Source organism: Rhinoraja longicauda, chromosome 10 (genome assembly GCF_053455715.1).
Source record: "Rhinoraja longicauda isolate Sanriku21f chromosome 10, sRhiLon1.1, whole genome shotgun sequence".
Lineage (NCBI taxonomy): Eukaryota > Metazoa > Chordata > Chondrichthyes > Rajiformes > Arhynchobatidae > Rhinoraja > Rhinoraja longicauda.
The window spans coordinates 30,218,874-30,234,138 of NC_135962.1; the positions used below are offsets into that span (position 1 = coordinate 30,218,874).

The following is a 15,265-nucleotide window of genomic DNA, read 5'->3' on the forward strand; positions in this document are numbered from 1 at the left end:
CTTTGACAGTCCGGAGTCGCCTTCCAGAGGGAAGTGCTTTAAAGAGTTTGTGGCCAGGTTGAGAGGGGTCAGAGATGATCTTACCCGTTCGTTTCCTGGCCCTTGTGGTGTACAGTTCGTCAATGGGGGAAGGTTGCAGCCAACAACCTTCTCTGCTGATCGAATGATGCACTGCAGCCTCCGGATGTCATGCTTGGTAGATGAGCCAAACAAGACCATGATGGAGAAGGTGAGGGCAGACTCTATGATGGCAGTATAAAAGTGGATCATCATTGCCTGTGGCAGATTGTGTTTTCTCGGCTGCCGCAGGGTACATCCTCTGTAGGGCCTTTTTGGCTTTGGAGTCGATGTGGCCTCCCATTTAAGGTCCTTGGAGATGATGGTTCCAAGGAACTTAAATGACTCCACAGATGTCAGTAGGGGGAGGGGAGGGGGAGCTCTCCTAAAGTCTACAATCAATTCCACTGTCTTAAGAGTATTGAGCTCCAGGTTGTTGCGATGGCACCAGGACGCCAGCTGTGTCACTTTCTGTCTGTAGGCAGATTCCTCCACATCCTGGAACAGTCCAGTCAGGGTTGTGTCTTCCACTAACTTGAGAAGCTTGACAGAGGAGACTGTGGAGGTGCAGTCGTTGGAGTAGAGAGAGTCCCTTATCTGTGCACTGTGGATGGCTTGATTATATTCATGTATACGATAGCATGAAAGCAAAAGCTTTTCACTGTACCTCAGTACACATGACAACAATAAATTAAACAAGGTATGTCCATGGAAGCATATGTTGATCATGTTGTGACTCTCATTTTGTGGAATATGCAGAGCTGTTTCTGTCTTACTCTGATCTTTAAGCCTCATGCATTATTCCCAGTATGTTCATCTTGTATACTATGAACTGCAAATGTTCTTCACCTATGCAGCCAATTTTCATTTTGCTGTCATTTTCTCAGGGTGCAACTCCAACTTTCTCCTTCCTTTACATCTCTATCTTCCATTCAGGAAACAGGCCACTAATCCATTTTCACATTAATGCCACCGATTTCCACACATCTGTATACTAAAACTCTCGTTTGTTTGTTTGTTCCTGAACAGCCAAAAAAGGTACAAGATAACGCAACAATTTTAGGCCCACCTTACTCACCTTTGGTGCTAATGGAAACAGTTTCATTGAAATCAGTGTTATATTTTTTAAGTTATTCACATTTTAAAGTTTAAATCTATATCCAAGAGAGGGATGGGGGAGGGAGGATAAGGGGGGTTGAGGGGATGAGGTGGGGGGGGGGGGGGGGGAGGGGAGGAGGGAGGGAAGGTTGGGGGGAGAGGGAAGGGGAGGGGGAGGGGGAGGAGAGGGTGCTGCACCAATGCAGGAGAGGTTTGGGCCCAACGTATCCACTTGGTCTTCTTAGGCCCAAGAATATCCTTCCTCAAATTTTGTTTTGGTCTCCAAATTTGAGGAAGGATATTCTTGCTATTGAGGGTGTGCAGCGTAGGTTTACTAGGTTAATTCCCGGAATGGCGGGACTGTCATATGCTCAAAGACTGGAGCGACTAGGCTTGTATACACTGGAATTTAGAAGGATGAGAGGGGATCTTATCGAAACAAATAAGATTATTAAGGGGTTGGACATGTTAGAGGCAAGAAACATGTTCCCAATGTTGGGAGAGTCCAGAACAAGGGGCCACAGTTTAAGAATAAGGGGTAGGCCATTTAGAACAGAGATGAGGAAAAACTTTTTTAGTCAGAGAGTTGTGAATCTGTGGAATTCTCTGCCTCAGAGGGCAGTGGAGGCCAATTCTCTGAATACATTCAAGAGAGAGCTAGATAGAGCTCTTAAGGATAGCGGAGTCAGGGGGTATGGGGAGAAAGCAGGAACGGGGTACTGATTGAGAATGATCAGCCATGATCACATTGAATGGCGGTGCTGGCTCGAAGGGCCGAATGGCCTACTCCTGCACCTATTGTCTATTGTCCCCTCTGTCATGGCTGACCATGGGTGATGCATCCTAGTTGGCTGCTTGCTCCACACCTCGGCTAGAGCAGTTGCAGTGATGTGTGGTCGGATGCAAACCTGGGCGATGTCATATGAAGGACAGGCTGTTGCCCATGCAGCACGTCCCCCTTCTCCACGTCACTGATTGATCCAAAGGAACCGCAGAGGTGTTACAGTTTGGCACCAGCGCCATCGCAGGTGCTGCCAGAACCATGGTTGTACACAACGACGAACTGCCTTCGGGACTCCGACTCCGGATTTTCTTGAGGTTTACTCCTGGAGCCTTTTCCATGACTGGATATGGCCACAAGGCAGTGGAGGTTTTAGATCAGAGTTTTCCCTCTCCTAGATGGACTGCCTTCCCAGGCTGATGACCCTCATCTGCCCGAGACTCGTGGGGGCGGGAGCGTCTACCTTCCCATGCAGGTCTATGAAACCTGCCCACTGCCCACAGCACTCCACTTGGTCTTGTCTCAACTAAAATTCCTAAAAGCAATACCTGAGTAGGTGTTGAGCCAAGTACTCTCATAATTGAGAAGTATTGGGACAAGCATTTGGTTTGCCAAACCATTGAAGATAAGTACCAAATGCTGGTACATCTGATTAGTGTAGACACATACTTGATGATCAGCATGGACGTGCTCAGTTAAGAGATCTGTTTCTGTGCTTTATTAATCTATGTTCGATGCATTATTGCAACAGTCTTGTAATAAACTTGCTTTGTCTCTAACTTGCAGAAAGGTTGACGCTGTAGCGGTGTCGGGTGCAGAATAAGGCTAGATGCCGATTAGATTCAGGAAGGCTGTTTATTACCGACTGCTCTTCTCCAAGCCACGAGACAGACGAAGGAATGATCTCTGCCCCTCCGAGAAACCCTGTAGCTTAGGGCCATCCTCTCAGACCTGTCCATCTAGTGCTGAGGGGTTCGACCTACGGAGTGGCCTAATCCCCAGAGACCGCCACAGGAAACCCCCCCAGAACCGGAGGCACAAATCGGCCAGGGGGGCGCACGAGCCGCCCTGCACGAGTGCGCACCCCCAGCGGCACAGGAACCAACGCATGCCCAGGAGGAGGCCAAAGAGCTGGAGGGCGGCCCGGAGGCCGAGACTGAGCAAAAAACCGGCTGGTCAATATCCACATGAGCCGGCATCAGCCACGCAAACGACACCGTCTCGCGCCGACCCCCCCATGTCCAGCACAAAAGTTGTTGGGCCGTGCTGCAGCACCTTGAAGGGGCCCTCATATGGCCGCGGGAGTGGAGTGCGGTGAGCATCCCTGTGTAAGAAAATGTAGGCACAGTCCTGCAGGGCAGAAGGGACGTGAGTATGGAAGGACCCGGGCGGTATGGAAGGGCGGCACGGTAGCGCAGCAGTAGAGTTGCTGCTTTACAGCGAATGCAGCGCCGGAGACTCAGGTTCGATCCTGACTGCGGGTGCTGCACTGTAAGGAGTTTGTACGTTCTCCCCGTGACCTGCGTGGGTTTTCTCCGAGATCTTCGGTTTCCTCCCACACTCCAAAGACGTACAGGTATGTAGGTTAATTGGCTGGGTAAATGTAAAAAATTGTCCCTAGTGGGTGTAGGATAGTGTTAATGTACGGGGATCGCTGGGCGGCACGGACTTGGTGGGCCGAAAGGGCCTGTTTCCGGCTGTATATATATGATATGATATGATATGACCCACGGTGAGACGTCGGGACGGGAGCAAGGGCACCAACCCGGTCACGGAGGTGCATCAGGATGGAAGACGGCAGTTCCTGCTGGCCCCGTGCCGACCTTGGCGAGAGCGAAGGTGAGAGGCTTCTGGTCCGTATACGCGGTTAACACCCGACCCTCCAGAAAGTAGCGGAGGTGACGTACAGCCAAGTACATGGCGAGGAGTTCGCAGAAGATCTTGGCCGCCCACTTGAACTCACTGAGGCCGTAATGCCGAAGCAGGAGCGCCTTCAGCCCAGCGTATTTGTTGACCACCGGCGGAGCTTGGAGGTAAGGTTTTACGCTGCGCGCAGTAGCCTGATCGAATGCGCCTACCACATAAAAACAGCGAGTGGCATCGACCGTGACGCCCCGAAGGTTTAATTGCGCCTCCGCCTGCTGAAACCAGATGTCTGGTTTGGCTGTCCAAAACGTGGGTAGTTTAAGTGCAAGTGTTGAGGTCACCCTGGGCAGCGATCATGTCCACGTTCGGATCCATCATAATCAACAATGGCACGTGGAGTCACCAATGTAGCGGTGTCGGGTGCAGAATAAGGCTAGACGCCAATTAGATTCAGGAAGGCTGTTTATTACCGACTGCTCTTCTCCAAGCCACGAGACAGACAAAAGAATGATCTCTGCCCCTCCGAGAAACCCCGTAGCTTAGGGCCATCCCCTCAGACCTGTCCATCTAGTGCCGAGGAGTTCGACCCAGGGAGTGGCCTAATCCCCAGAGATTATTGTCTATTGTCTATCCAAGTTTTTTTTTAAATAACACTAACATATCTGCTTCAACCACCATCCTGGCAGTACGTTCCAGGTACTCACCACGCTCAGTGTAAAAAAAAACATGGCCTGCACATCTCCTTTAAACCTTGCTCCCCTCACCATAAAGCTATGCCCTCTGGTGTTTGATTTTTCCATCCTGGGAAAGATTTTGATAGTCTACCCTATCTGTGCCTCTTATAATTTTACATCCAAGAATAAAAAAGTAAAAGTAGCTTGTTATGACTTATTTTATGACTTTTTCTTTATTACAAACGGAGAGCACATACCAGGAGTGATGGGTCAAAACTGCCCTACATGGGTAATAGGTTAGTGTCATACTTTACTTTCAGTTAGTAATTCCCTTTTTTGCTATTCAAAAACTTTACAATCAACTGCTTTACAATTACATTGTTATACATGTGATATGAATGCATTTTTTTGTTCCAATAAAAAGTAGAAAGACAGATATGTCACATAACACAAAAAAAATCAAGGTTAATGTATAAACAGACCTAAAATACAAGTCATTATTCTTTCCATTTCTTGAACATTGAGTTAATTTAAAATACCTGCTAAATCTAAATCAAAGGCAAAAAATTTTGCGAATTTTTTACTGTCAATTCTAATTTTGCTTTTGCAAATTAAGTTGAAATTGAAAATTGTTATATTTCAGCAAACTGCTGTTCATTTCTGCATAATTGTGATTTGTTCTTAAAGAAATACTGATGCCGATCATTTTTAATTCATAGTTCATCAAAATCTTTGTAAAATTTCTTGGAGTAGTTATAACTATATTACTCTGAGAAGTTACTATCTGAATTGTTAAAAATAAGGCTGTTCACCATATGTCTACAACTGGATCTGCTAAAGTTGCTTTTGATTTTAAGAATAATTCACAAGAAGTTTACAGAATAATGTGACATTGTTCTATTATGCTGGTTATGACTCTTTGAAACAGCCATCCAGTACTTTCCAATTCACTACCATTTCTCCATGGTTGTGTAAATTTTCTCCTCAAGTATTTAATTTGCTTTCTTTAAAAAGAATGGCTGAATTGAGCAGGATCTGATCTGCCATCCAAACTCTGCTTTGCTTAAACTTCGGATGGATGTAGAGGGCTCTTTGAGCAAACTATATACCTAAATAATTGAACAGTGAAGCCTTAGCAGCAACCAGGCCTTTGATTGTGCACCAGTCAGCTCTGACAAGATAGATTAGAGGCAAGGCTAGGGTATGTGCTCAGTCTGTTGTCAAAACGTGGATGCATTTTTCACTGTTAAATATCTTAAACAGTCTCAATTGAAACATAATAATGCACTGAGAAATTATTAGAGTGATTAAGTTGAAATTTATCCACTTATATACTAAAACTCTCGTTTGTTTGTATGTTTGTTCCTGAACTACAGCCAAAACGGTACACGATAGCGCGACAATTTTAGGCCCACCTTACTCACCTTCGTCCCTTTGGTGCTAATGGAAGAGGTTTCATTGAAATTGGTTATATTTTTAAAGTTATTCACATTTTAAAGTTTAAATCTATCTCCTAGGGAGGGAGGGGGGGTTGAGGGGGATGGAGTGGGGGGGAGGGGAAGGGGCGGGGAGGGAGGAAGGAGGGGGAAGAGGGAGGGGGGAGAGGGGAGGAGGGGAGAGGGTAGAGGGGTTGGAGAGGGTGCTGCACCAATGCAGGAGAGGTTTGGGCCCAACGGGTCAACTTGGTCTAGTATAAAATAAATCTAAACTTTTTTCTGCTTGATATACAAATTAGGAATGGGAATTCTGAGTCATAGTTCCATACTGTGCAGAACTATACTGGATTCAGATCATACTGGATTTACAACTGGTTTATTCATAGAGGACAAAGGCATGTCAAAGTAATATTGAGCTATTACTTAATATCTCACATACACAGATGAGGCATTCTCTTCCTTTAAAATTTATTTTAAAGGAAGAATTTTTTAATTTCATCTTTTTAAACCTCCCTCGACTCTGTCCAGGGACCTTTCAGGTTAGGCAGAGGTTCACTTGCACCTCCTCCAACCTCATCTACTTTATCCGTAGTTCAAGATGTGGACATACATCGGTGAGACCAACGCAGCCTGGGAGATCATTTTGCGGAACACCTACGCTCAACCAGCATGAACCAACCTGATCTCCCAGTTGCTGGACACTTTAATTCTCCTTCCCATTCCCACACAGACCTTTCTGTCCTTGGTCTCCTCCATTGTCAGAGTGAGGCTAAACGCTGATTGGAGGAACAGCATCTCATATTTTGCTTGGGCAGTTTACAGCCCAGTGGTATGAATATTGATTTCTCTCACTTCAGGTAGCCCTGGCATTCCCTCTCTCTCTGTCCCTCCCCCACCCAAGTCGCACTAGTTTCTCATTTTCACCCTACAGTTTCCTTTATCATCGTTACTTTTTTTGCATATCTTTCATTCATTGGTCTTTATTTCTCAACATCACCGTCTATATCTCTCGTTTCCCTTATCCCTAACCAGTCTGAAGAAGGGTCGTGACCCGAAACGTCACCCAGTCCTTATCTCTTGAGATGCTGTCTGTCCCGCTGAGTTACTCCAGCTATTTGTCTATCTTCCTTTTAAATTGTGTAGCTTAAGTCTCACCAATCTCAAGTCACAACTCATCCAGTGTATATCAACTTCTCTTCTGAATACTTCTACCTCATATTTCTTTCCGATACCGAGAACAGAGTGAATAAAATTCAGCTGGGATAGACAGAAGAATGCAGTTTGAAATGAGAGATGACAATCTCAAATAGGCTAGGCATCACATACAAAACACAGAAGCCAAGCAGATTCATAAAAATTGTTATCGCCAAAATGGTTCAGAATAAAAAGCGTAATATGTAACAACAAATAAAAGGGATAAACTAAATCCTTTATTTTAAAGAAATGAAAAACTGAATTTCCTGGTGGTGTTCAAAGAAACATCATAATATTGAATAAAAGGCTGAAAATAAACCAACATTGTTTTCCATTTTTCCTTTCTTTGGAAAACAAATTAAAGAACAGTCAGGCTGCAATATCACAGAAGAAACCACTGAAGTAAAAAAAAAAGATAAAAGAAGCAAAGTGACCATAGAATATGACATCAAGGCATTTCTCAACATTCTAAATTCACTGATGAAACATGCATAACATTAAAAAAAACATTCTGTTTAATGCACTCTCTGGTTCAGATTTCTTTTATTGTTTTCTGATCAGAGAGCCTTTTTCCAATGTATTATGGTTCATCAGTTTAGAGAACTCTTCTCCTTATTCTCCTCCTCCATCAACAAACAACTTTAGTCTTTGCTCAACTTCATAATGGTGTTGTGAAACAAAACTAAAACCGCAAACAATTATTTAGACAATTCTTTAAAAAACCATGAGAAAAAAAGTAGAGGAAGGTATATTTCAGAAAAGAGTTCCACTCTCTCTTTTTTAATTCATATTAATATTTAAATTAGTTTAGTTTAGAAATACCGCACAGAAACAAGCCCTTTGGCCCACCAAGTCAACACCGACAGTCATCAGTGAGGCAATTAAATACCGTGACGAATAAGAGGCTGAAATTAGAGGGGAATGCATACCTTGGACATTCATAAAGCTGGAGGAGATTGAAGCGGGAGGGATACACAAGGAAAGATTTTAAAACAAACTAGACCAAGTGAACCCCTTGGGCCCGTTCCTCGTAGGGTTTCCATTGTAAAATGGGAAAATCGCGTTTCTTCTTTAAAATAAATTGCTTTAAAAAAGTCTCAATGAAAAAAATGCTATGTAAAATAGAGGCCGAGATGGATCCGAGGTCTTTCCCAGAAATGGGCGGCCGGGCGGGGGAAGGAGTATCTCCCGGGGCCGTGGGCGGGCGAGGGGGGACAGGGAATGGGAGAGGGTGCCACTCACCTCGGCCCCGTGGCGCCAGCGCTGCAGCCAGAGCGAGCCATGGACCCAAAGCCTCTCCTGCATTGGTCTAGCACTCTCACCCCCCCCACTCACCCTTTCTTTAAAATATATATATATATTTTTAATGAAATGAATCTCAAGGAAATAAAGATCCTATGTAAAATAAAGAGGTCGAGGGGGAGGTTGAGCCAATAAATGGACTCCACATGGGGGTGAACGGCAGAAGCAAATCACGACGCGCCGGCGACCAATCATAGCAGGGAGTGTCGGCGCTTCCCCCACCTGGAGATCCGGCCCTATCGGGCGTTGAGCGGGAGGTCGTAGCCAATCAATAGACCCCATGTGAGGGTGAGCGGCAGGAGCAAAGCAGGATGCGCCGGCGACCAATCAGAGCGGGGGGCGCCGGCACTCCCCCCACGTCAGACCCGGAACAATTGGGCTTCGAGCGTGTGGTCGGAGCTGAACACAAATGGCAACCCTTTCCCAACTGCGCACGCACTGGAGCTGAAAACAAATGGCAACCCTCCTCCAACTGCAGACGCACCGGAGCTGAACACAAAATGGCAATGATCCCCCAACCGTGCATGCGCTGACCCAGCGGACATCCGTTGGACCTAAAGCTATCCTGCATTGGTGTAGCACCCTCCCCTCCCCGATTCCCATCACCCACTCCATCCCCCCTCAACCCCCTTTTGACCCCCTCCCCTCCCTTACCCACCATCCCCCCCTTATACCCCCTCCTCCCCTCACCACTCCCCGCCACTCACCCACTCCACCCCCCCTCCTTCCGCCACTCACCCACTTTATCCCCCCTCCCCCCCACTTTATCCCCCCTCTATCCCCCTCCCCATCCCCCTCCCCCATTCTATCCCCCTCCCCCATTCTATCCCCCTCCCACTCTATCCCCCCCACTCACGCACTCTATCCCCACTCACCCACCTCCCCCCCTTCACCCTCCCCACCCCACTCTATCCCCACTCACCTTTCCTCCCCAACTCACACTACACCCCCCACCCACTCCATCCCCCTCCCTCACCCACTCCACCCCCCTTCACCCTCCCCACCCCACTCCATCCCCTCCTCCCTCCCTCCACTCACCCACTCCATCCCCTCCCCCACATCCCCACCATACCCTCCTCCCTCCCACCCACCCTCACCCACTCCAACCCCCCTCCCCTCAACTCACCCACTCCATCACCCCTCACTCACTGCATCCCCCCTCATCCACTGCATCCCCCCTCATCCACTCCATCCCTCCCCACAAACCCACTCCTCCCTCCCTCCCCCCTCATCCCTCCATCCCTCCCCACACCCACTCCTCCCCCCCTCACCCCTCCATCCCCCCTCACCCACCATCCCCACCTCCCTCCATTCACTCACTCCCCCACTCCCCCCCCCCCCCCCCCCCCCGCCTCTCTCACTTTAAAAATATAACACTAATTTGAATGAAAGTTGTTGTAAAGCGTCGCCAGGACAACAGTGATTAAGGTGGTGCTAAAATTTTAGCGCTCTCGTTTACCATTTCGGCTGTATTTCCATAACAAAATCTCAGATACATACATATACATACATACACATACATATATATACATATACACACACATATATATAAACATAACACAAAAAGTAAGGAAATTTGTGTTTGGTAGATTATTTCTTTGTTGTAACAATGCTTCTTGGCAATAAATCTTATACCGTTGGAAAGCCTGTTTATTTCCCTTTTAAATGGTGCCACATTTGTAAGGAACATGCATTTGTGGGATGAGCAGCAGAGCTGAGTATGTGGGTTGCGCCCATGAAAAATCTGCCAAATCTTCTCTGCCAATGCCAAACAGCTTATTCTGCCATTGACTCTTGTTCGGTGTTGTTTGGTGGATTGGATGATTGAAGTCTGAAGAAACAAGACATATTGGCAATTTAACAATTTATTCATTTAATAAACAGGAGCCTCAGTAGCGTGTGGAAGAACCATACACAGCCACAACAGCCTGGCACCTCCTCCTCCTCCTCCTCATGCTGGTCACCAGCCTGGTCACACACTGTTGTGGGATGGCATCCCATTCTTCAACCAGCATTTGTCGCAAGTCAGCCAACGTGGTTGTGTTGGTCACTCTGGCACGAACAGCACGCCCAAGCTGATCCCACAAGTGTTCAATGGGGTTGAGGTCAGGACTGCTGGCAGGCCATTCCATCCTCTCCACTCCCAAATTCTGGAGGTAGTCTCTGAGAAACCCTGCTCTGTGGGGGCGAGCATTGTCATCTTGGAGGATAGAGTTCGGTCCCAGACTGTGGATATGGGATTGCCACTGGTTGCAGAATCTCATCTCGATATCTCTCTGCATTGAGATTGCCTCCAATGATGACAAGCCTCGTTTTTCCAGTGAGGGAGATGCCGCCCCACACCATCACACTGCCTCCACCAAAAGATGTTACTCTATCGGTGCAGCAATCAGCATAGCGTTCTCCGCGTCTTCTCCACACTTTGACTCTATGATCCAACTGCCGTAGGCAGAATCTGGACTCATCGCTGAACATAACGTTCCTCCACATGTTCAGGTTCCAGTGCACGTGTTGCCGACACCAGCGCAAATGGCCCTGACGGTGAAGGGCAGTCATGGCAGGCCTGGCAACCCTATGAGACCGGAGAGCGGCTGCGTACAGTCTGTTCCAAATTGGCTGGGCAGAGAGCCGTCGGCCATATCGTCCTGCAAACCTTGACTGCAAATCTGTAGAAGACAGCCTACGGTTCCTAAGTGCTGACAGGGTGAGGAAACGGTCTTCTTCGGGTGTCGTCTTCTTGGGACGCCCACTTCGTGGCCTGTCTCTGACATCCCCCGTTATATGGAACTTGGCCTTCATTTTGGAGATGGTACTAGGGCTCACTCCAAATAATGCCGCAACTTGGTTTTGCGGAACACCAGCTTGAAGTTGTCCTATCGCAACTATCCAGATCAGTCAAACGTGGCATGCCGATTCTTGGAGCAGACACCTACTGACCACTGTAGCAGGGCCCATGCTCACAGATGCTGCCAATCAGGTGCCAATCAGGCACCTGATTGTCAGCACCTGGGGGTACCAGAAGCTCAAAACAAGAGTCAATAGCAGAATAAGCTGTTTGGCATTGGCAGAGAAGATTTGGCAAATTTTTCATGGGCGCAACCCATATACTCAGCTCTGCTGCTCATCCCACAAATGCATGTTCCTTACAAATGTGGCACCATTTAAAAGGGAAATAAACAGGCTTTCCAACGGTATAAGATTTATTGCCAAGAAGCGTCATTACAACAAAGAAATAATCTACCAAACACAAATTTCCTTACTTTTTGTGCTATGTTTATATACATATATATACACATATATATATATATATATGATCAGAGTTTTAGTAATATAGAGATATGAGAATTCCTTTAAGTCACTGTTTCTGAGAGATGGAAAGCAGCTTTTGGCAAAAAGTATTCAACTTTCTAAGTTAAACAAATTTATTAAAAGTCTTTAACTCCTTGGGTGAGGATGAAAGGATGTATGAAAGGTTTATGATAAACTACTAATTATTGGCAATACAAACTTTGTTATATTTGAAAAAATGCCTCCAAACAAGATATTTAGCATCGTGGAAAGAAATAACAGAATATGCTGTACCTTATGTTGTTTGTATCCATATCGCCTTCAATATCCAATTTCATTTTAGAATTTATTTGTTGACAATATGGTGCGGAGAAAGTTGGTGTGATTGTTACTGTGCTGCATTTTTGCGAAGGGATAATGGTGTCAGTTTCATACATGGATGTGTTATGTTCTTCATCTTCCACGTAACAGCAATAAGTTCCAGAAAAGTCAGAGTTCTGTTGCTCTTCCAAATCACAAGACTTAATTTCTAGGGAAACTAGTTGCTGTGAATAATTTGGAGGAAGTGACAACTCCTTGCATTTGTCATAAACATTTGAATGGTCATTTGCTTGCAATAAATTTAGGGTGTTATTTGTACAAGTCAAACATTTAGTGGATTCTTGCATTGTTTTCAGATGGATTTGCAGAGGTTTTTGCTCAGTGTCCATAGCTTGAGGAGACAGTCGTTTAACCTGATCGTGTTGCTGATGGGTGCCTTTCAGATTTTTGATTCCCAGATTACACCTGGTTGCCTCAGCTTTGTCTTGTATCCATTGCTCATTAATATTTTGAGTTTCATTCTTGTCATCTGTATCAATGAAAACAAACATCAATTCATTAAAACTTTGTTTTCCATGTAAAAAAGCACGTAGTAAAGCATTTGATAAGTCCCCCATAATAGGCTGATCCAAAGAATTAAGATATATGGGATTGACAGTGACTTGATCGTATGGATTCATAACTGGCTTACTGATAGAAGACCGAGGGTTGTAGTGGAAGGATGATATTCAAGAGGTATGTGACGAGTGAAGTTCTGCAGGGACCCATCCTGGGACCTCTTGCGTGTGATAAATATAAAAGACTTGAACGTAAATGTGGATGGGTTGTTTAATGGGTCACAGACTGTGAGGAAAGCCATCAAGGTATATACAGCAGGATATAAATCAGCTAGAGAAATGGCAGATTAAGTTTAATCCAAGAAAGTGTGAGTCGTTGCACTTTGGGAGGTTAAATACAAGGGGAAAATGTATAATTAACATCAAGACGTCAACGGCATCGATGTACAGCAGGATCTTGAGGTTGAAGTCCATAATTCCCAAAACATGGCCACACAGGTCGAGATGCTGCCTCACAGTACCAGAAACCTGGGTACAAGCCTGACCTTTGGCGCTGTCTGTGTGGTGTTTGCACGTTCTCGATGTGACTGCGTGCGTTTACCCTCGGTGCTCCGATTTCCTCCCACATCTAAGATATGTGGTTTTGTGGATTAATTGGAAGCTGTAAATTACCCATAGGGTGTAGGGAATAGATTAACATCGAACTAGTCTGAAAGAAGTAATTGAAGGTCATCGTGTACTTGGTGGGTGAAGAGACTCTTTCCATGCTCTATCTCTTAACTAAACTTAACAAGTAAATAAAGTACTAAAGCAGGCATATGGTATGTGTAGGAAGGAACTGCAGATGCTGGTTTAAACCGAAGACAGAAAAAATGTTGGAGTAACTCAGCGGAACAGGCAGCATCTCTGGAGAGAAGGAATGTGTGATATTTCGGGTCGAGACCTTTCTTCAGACTAGTCAGGAGAAAAGGGAATAAGACATATAGACAGTGATGTAGAGAGATATATAACAAATGAATGAAAGATATGCAAAAAAAGTATTGATGACAAAGGAAACAGGGCATTGTTAGCTGTTTGCTAGGTGAGAACGCGAACCTGATGCGATTTGGGTGGGGGAGGGATGGAGAGAGAGGGAATGCAGGGAACTTGGTTCAATTGAAGACATTTGTTTCATTTGAAGCAGAATAAATCAAAATTTAGTAGGTATCCATAATCATTACAACATTTTAATTATTTTTTTAATGTGAAGTGAATTAAATGTTGATACTTTTTCAAAATTATGGACCAGATTGAATGGGGGGGGGGGGGAATCTACATTGTAATGGGAAAGTTTCATTTATATGAAAAATATGAATCTAAATGATAGCTGGTCAAATGGAGCTCATGTGGACTATTGCAGTTATTTTGGATTATCAAAATATTATGATTTTTCACACGATTATCATCTTCAAAAAAGTTCAACTATGATTTTATTATTATTTTGCCTTAACCTATTGAAGCACTGTTGTGATAATAGAAGTTATAAATTTGGTCTTCAGATAGGATTAATGATATGCACTCTATATCCAAAATTCTAACTGGCTGGCAAAAAATATAATAAAATGGAACCCGAGTAAATAAGGTAAACGTTGGTATAAGAGTAACAGAGAATTCTTTGATAATTCATCCATGGGTTTTTGTTCAGGTTTGATATTGGACCTCGAGGTGGTATTTTAAAACTTGAAAAGCCCTGAATTTTCTGGATTATACATATAAAAATTCCACTGAAAACATAAATGAGCATTCAAGAGGAATTTGTTTGCCTACTCTTAAACAAGCACAAAACAACAGCAATTGTTACCCATCTGTGTGACGTTTTAAATAGGTGTACTTCCCACAGTTTTTACACCAACACAAATTGTGTTAATTTGGGCAGTACAAAATAGTGCAATCGTTCTACATCTGAAATAGTCATCTTTCTTGGTAACCGTCCTACCAAATACACTTCACTTCTAAAAATCCTCTGTTTTTGTTCTTCCCTTCCACTATGCTGACCAGGATTATTCTTAATTATTTTCATAGGAAGAAATATTCATTTGTTTTGATTAGCTGGAGAGAGTGGAAAGAAAATACTTTCACCAATGGTCCTTTGGCTAGGTATGGTTTAGATCCTAGTAAGAATGGATTTTATTAAAAATTGCAGCAAAATGATTAGAAATCTCAATTATATTAAATCGGATGGCTTTACATCAAGTTGCACTTATATTACAGGAGTAGTCTTTTACACGTGCGTCGCGTTATGTATTTTCTGAGACTTTGTGAATTCCTGTGGATGCATAAATATTCGAATTATGATTTGGGAGTATAGTTTGGAAACAATAGAAACAATAAAATTTGCATGCAATACTATTCCAATGTAAGATTAGCATTAATTAATGGAAAACTATCCATTGGGGAGCACACATTCAGAATAATAAATCCCTATTTTGTATCGTTGTCATTCCTTTTATTTATTTCCAAGTATGCATATTCAGAACCGTAAGATATGTGAACTTTGGTTTCAGAATAAGTTGGTCACAGATTGTAACAACAGCATTAACGATTATTTTCGGAAGTAATATCTGCAATTTTAATATTATAAAATGTTCATCCACATTTGTAACATTAATAACACGAGGATGAACAAAACTATCTGTTCTGCTACAGATTATC

At 44.4% G+C, this 15,265-nt stretch overlaps 1 protein-coding gene across 8 annotated transcripts in view; it reads right to left on the reverse strand.

Annotated features, from left to right (window-relative positions):
• The window catches only part of mipol1 (mirror-image polydactyly 1), a 181,976-nt gene that overhangs the window by 114,986 nt on the left and 51,725 nt on the right, over positions 1-15,265 (reverse strand). For all 8 annotated transcript variants that reach the window (XM_078406548.1, XM_078406551.1, XM_078406549.1 and 5 more), the window contains one exon: positions 11,991-12,546. In XM_078406548.1, the coding sequence (XP_078262674.1) occupies positions 11,991-12,546 (556 nt within the window). The remainder of the gene's footprint in view (positions 1-11,990; positions 12,547-15,265) is intronic.